The 5,832-nt window shown below is 39.2% G+C and overlaps 1 protein-coding gene across 1 annotated transcript; it reads left to right on the top strand.

Moving 5' to 3' along the window:
• The first annotated feature begins 1,362 nt into the window (after positions 1-1,362).
• Positions 1,363-5,251, top strand: LOC149898533 (uncharacterized). The gene is made up of 2 exons (XM_090114981.1): positions 1,363-3,236; positions 5,021-5,251. Exons 1-2 carry the CDS (start codon positions 1,629-1,631, stop codon positions 5,033-5,035), a joined length of 1,623 nt encoding a protein of 540 aa, XP_089971107.1. The 5' UTR covers positions 1,363-1,628; the 3' UTR covers positions 5,036-5,251.
• Positions 5,252-5,832: the final 581 nt, after the last annotated feature.

Below are 5,832 nucleotides of genomic sequence, written 5' to 3'. Positions count from 1 at the left end.
TTTTAATATGGCGACTTAAATTGATAGGTTTTATGTATATGTTATAGGCAAACTCCGAAGCTCCGGCGCTCCTAGGTTGGACTGGTCAATCCTCAGGTCAGACTGAATGACTTAGTCAAAGCCCAAACAAATGTAAATTTTCGGCCTTTGACTAAACAATTTTCGTCAAACCTGGGAGAGACTAATTTGGTCAGGCAAACGTCAAAACACAATTTTATTAAATCGGGGTTTGACGAGTCAAACTCCGATATAGGTATGAAGTGTCTTATCTTCGTATATTTGGAAGCATTTTATCATTTAAGCAGCTTTCAAGTCTTAAGAACCGCTTAACTCTGCCAGTTCTGACACCTGATTGGTCAGCTTACGTGATTTTCACTTTTATATTTGAGATGCTTTGAGAGAATGCCGTGTGGCATTAGGCCCGCCTTTTGTACGATGTGCAATAAAGTATAAAATAAATAAATAAATGCTTTGGAATATACGGAGGTTAGTTTGTATAAGATTAAGTATAAAAAAATAACATTTTTAAAATTTTGATGTTTATTGTTTTAATAATTTCTTAAGTAATTAAAATGAAAAATTAATCACTTTTCTGACATGGTGAGGCATTAACTTTAATGTTAATTGTTTTAATAATTTCTTAGGTAATTAAAGTGACAAATTAATCATTTTTCTGACATGGTGAGGCATTAATGAAAAATGCGTCGACGACCCATTCCTAGTCGGAACACCGCGGTCCGCGAGAGACATTATGAACCTGTTTAAATATGTTCAGATCAACGTTTGACCGAGAATTGCAGTCGCTTCTAGGATTGACTAGGCCAAAACCGAAACAGAATAATTTACTTTCGACGTTTGACTGAAAAGTTAGGAGCTCCTGGGTTTGACTAAAAATACTTCAGGCAAAGGGCGAAATTGAAATGTATTTCGGGGATTGCCTGATGGCTTTGGCCAAACCTAGGATAAACCAGTCCTTCCGCGAAGAGACTGTGTATCGGACTTTGACTATAACATATAGAATATACTATATCATATTTTAATGAACATTTTGTTTCTCAGGTTCATAATATTAAAAATCAAATATTTAGAATTTTTTAATGTAATTAGTCTGTGGAAGGTTTATACTCTAGTTATTATTTATAAACAGTGTTTATATTATCCTAAAAATATATGAAAGATGTGAAAGTTTGTGAGGATGGATGTACTTTGTGTCCTTTTAACGCAAGAAAAGCTGTTGATTTGATGAAAATGAAATTTTAAACAAAGATAATTATATGTAGTTTAGATTCATAAACTTCCTTTTTTTTACTTGGACGCCAAGCGAAGCTAGTCTGAAATAAATTTATGTTAAAACTTATTAAATGTAACGGACAGTAATATGTGTTCTGTGGTAACGGACGTGACGTCGCCTGTCACCTCCGTCAAGCCAAGCCGCCATGTTGACATCCCCTCCTGCCAGCCGCCATGCCACCGCCATGCCTACCAGCCAGCCACGCGGAGGGGATAAGCCTATATATTAGCTTGCCATTGCTAAACGTGGATTATTCTTGTTAAAACTTTCAAAATAAATAAGTGTGTCGTTACGCTGCAATTTTATTTTCTCCATTGCTTCACAAATCAGAAGCGGGATGAAACGACATCGGCCACAAGTTTATCGACTTCCTGACGAATCAATGTCGGAGGAAGATGAGGGTACTTCTTCACCGCCTGCACGGAAGCTGCTCAAGAATCTGCTGAAAAAAGAAGTAGTAAAGGCTTTACGCAACCTGGAAGATGACCCCCAAGCTCCAAATAAGTCAAAAGTCCATCGTGCTGCATCTTTAATCCCGGAATTTGACCCTGATAGTGAGGAATGCACGGTACAAGCATGGATTCGTAAAATTGACCAAATTGGGGAAATAAATGGATGGGACGATACAACTAAATCATTTTACCTACAAGATAAGCTGCGAGGTCAAGCAAAGAAGTGGTATAATCGTCTAGAGAACTACGATTACACGTGGGAACAATGGAAGGATATGCTATTGCGAGCATTTCCTCGATATCGCGATTATGGAAATATGCTTGAAGAATTACTACAAAGGAAGAAGCAACCTACAGAGACGATGACAAAATACTATCAAGATAAAATCGCCATGTGCTTCCGATGCAAGTTATCCGATAGCGCCAGCGTTTCCTGTATCATTCGTGGTCTGCCACTATCGCTACAACCTAACGCTCGAGCCTTCCAATGCCACACGCCAGGAGAGCTTTACGAAGGATTTTTATGTGCACTTGACGACTACCGTACTTTACCTATCGACACAAGGTTTCATAAAAATTTGGTGAGTAGGCCATCTCACCTGGATAAAAAGTCAATGCCACCCAATGTCGAAACAGACCCGTGTCCGAGATGCAATAAAACTGGTCATTTACTGCGTGATTGCTGCCTACCTGACACACGTACATGTTATAAATGTGGAAATAAGGGACACATTGCTTCACGTTGTTCTACAATTGCCACGGAAAATAGAAGATCTATCTCAACCGACAACATAAAAGAAGTAAATGTACTACGCCCTTATAATGAAATATACAAAAAGGTCGTTAAAGTCGATGGCATCCACGTGAAAGCATACATTGATACCGGCAGTCAAGTTAACGTTTTAAACGATCAAGTATCGAACGCATTGTCATTGGATGTCAAACCGACGAGTGTCATTTTAAAAGGATTCTCCGGTGGACTCTCAACGAGTCGTGGAGAAGTCGAATTTCAATTAGAAATTGACGGTATAACCATGAAATGCCACGCCTACTTGTCTAGCATCAAAATGGCCGATGTTAATCTTATAATCGGCCAGCCTGTCATCAACAGCGAAGGTATGACATTGACAGTTAACAAAGGCCTTGTCGAATTTAATCGTACTCAAGATCCCAATCCCATTTGCGATATTGAGGCTATCGAAGACCATGATCGCTTTAAAGTCGTCACAGTCAACGAAGAGAGACTTCCACCTGGCTCTTCCATCATTCAAGTGCGGGTTCTCGGAAATAAGGTCGGCAACGATGCGGTTACACCGCCTCGGCATCATGAGCTGCAGGGAGTGGCCTATTCTCTTCCATCCACCCTGCTCACTGGTGAAGACGGGTACATCAAAGTCATCAACATGGGCTGCGAGGTTATCGTGTGGCCGCCGGGAGAGGTCCTAACCAGGGCTGAAAGCTGCCAGGAGTCTCCACTACAGCCAAATAGCCAGGTACTTACCCTTGCTTGCCATAGATTTGCCAATTATAATGCTAATAGTAAAGCTTACTAGTGATCAGCCTATTTACCGCCAGCCTTATCGATTATCGCATAGCGAACAAGCAGTAGTTCAGTCGTTATTAGATGCCGAGATTATCAAAGAGTCTGAATCTAGTTATGCATCTCCGGTCATTTTAGTCAAAAGAAAAACGGTGACAGTAGGATGTGTGTTGATAACCGTGCCTTAAATGCTATTACTGTAAAAGATAGATTTCTATTGCCAAACATAGACAATCAGGTTTCGAAATTAGCGGGCCACAAATATTTTACGAGTTTAGAATATATGGTTCAAGGCCATCATCAATAATTACGTGTTAGTAATGAAGATACACACAAAACTGCATTCTGCATTCATAACACCTCAGGGTCATTTCGAGTACACTCGTATTCCATTCGGTTTAGCGAACGCGCCATCCGTTTTTATGCGGTTGATAAATAAAATAGTTGAATCTGTAGGTAGAACTGAAAATAATAATGTTAAAAACAATTAACATGGTAAACGTGAAATTTTGGCATTTCTGGACGATTTACTCTTACCCTCGAATGACGTTATGTCAGGCTTAGACATTTTGCAAGCGGTACTTGTCAAACTTGAAGTAGAAAATTTAAAATTAAACATGAGTAAGTGTTCGTTCTTGCAAAATGAAATAACGTATTTAGGTCATAAAATATCGGCTAAGAGTATACGGAGTAACCGGGCGATTCAAAGTTATTAGCGGTGTCTCGTTTTCCAACACCGACCAATGTTCATAGTGTGCGTCAATTTATCGAGTTGTGTAGTTATTTTCGTAAGTTTATTTACAATTTTGCTATCATTGCCCGCCCTTTAACCGATTTAACTAAAAAGAAAGCTTCGTGGATATGGAGTAGTGATCGAAACAATAGTTTCGAACAATTTAAAAAGTGTTTGTGTTCCGAGCCTGTGTTAGCTTTGTACGATCCTGTGCTTTGTGTGTAAATTAGGAATAGCAGATTGATGGTACGTTGCGACCCGTTTTATATTTTAGTAGGGTGACAAGTAAAGAGGAAAGCATGTATCATAGTTATGAACTTGAAACTCTTGCCGTTGTAGAATCCTTGCGTCGTTTTCGCGTATATGTGTAGTAGAAAAAAAGGTTAAGATTGTTACTGATTGTACAGCAGTCCGCGCTACGCTTACAAAACGTGACATTATACCACGTATCGCAAGGTGGTGGCTTTCTATACAAGATAACGATATAAGCGTAGAGTATAGGCCGGGGGAACGAATGAAACATGTAGATGCATTAAGTAGACATCCAGTAGACACTATGAACGTGAATCGTCTCGAAGTAGCGGATTGGTTTTATATGGTGCAATGTCAGGATACTAAAAGCGAGCGCTAGAATGAAACGTAACTTCGATAGGAAACGAAAATCCGCTCACATATATAAGAAGGGTGATTTATTGCTAACGCGTCAAGCACCTACTTGTTCAGCATCCAAAGTTAACACTAAACTTGACGACTTGCATTCCGGTCCTTATGTCGTAACGAAAGTATTGGGCAATGATAGGTACCAAATTAGAAGTATATAGGGTTTACGTGGGTATAAGAGTTTTAGTGGGTTAGTAGCTGCAGATTCGTTGAGGCCCTATAAAAGTATTGTTACAGTTTCTGATAGTGCTAGCAGTTCGGATGAGCAAATGGAAACCGAAGATCTTATTGATTTATTAGAGAGCTAATTATTTTTGTTGTTCCTGTGGGAACAACTGTTTCAGGATGGCCGAGTGTAACGGACAGTAATATGTGTTCTGTGGTAACGGACGTGACGTCGCCTGTCACCTCCGTCAAGCCAAGCCGCCATGTTGACATCCCCTCCTGCCAGCCGCCATGCCACCGCCATGCCTACCAGCCAGCCACGCGGAGGGGATAAGCCTATATATTAGCTTGCCATTGCTAAACGTGGATTATTCTTGTTAAAACTTTCAAAATAAATAAGTGTGTCGTTACGCTGCAATTTTATTTTCTCCATTGCTTCACATAAAACATGCCTCTTTTCCACGATAATTTAAAATTTATCGACACACCGCACATCCCTACACCCAGGGTTGGATCTGAACTCATAAATAAAATATAGGTCGCGTCAGGTGACAGTTCTCACGTAAGACAGGTAGTGCAGATGCGGAATAGAGCTCTTATTTTTACCAACACTATTTCGGTAATGACATTTTGTATCGATTAATCTGTATTTTTGGTCGTGATTCATTATACGGTTGTTGCGTGAGGTTTATTTAGAAATGTTTGGTTAGTCTTTTGTTTTATTTGTTAATTGTAATAATTGTAATCATTATGTTGTGAAGGTCTTTTTGTAGCTTTTGGAGACGAGTGGTCTTTTGTAGATATTTCTTAATAGATTTACGGACCTGAACCAACCTAAAAATGAATAATTAGATGAAATTCTATTAATTATCCTAAACCTTCACGGTGAAATTAGATACTAGATGTCTGCGATAGTCTGCAACTTCACTATAATATCTTGATTAAATCTAAACTATTGAATAAAAAGACAACAGCGAATGTTTATATCTAA

The sequence above is a fragment of the Colias eurytheme genome, chromosome 22 (assembly GCF_061535395.1).
Source record: "Colias eurytheme isolate Ceu_HAF_F1 chromosome 22, ilColEury1 Martin Lab GWU primary, whole genome shotgun sequence".
In the NCBI taxonomy this organism is placed as follows: domain Eukaryota; kingdom Metazoa; phylum Arthropoda; class Insecta; order Lepidoptera; family Pieridae; genus Colias; species Colias eurytheme.
Note: the sequence above shows the minus strand (reverse complement) of the source record. Positions and strands in the feature narration are given on the sequence as shown.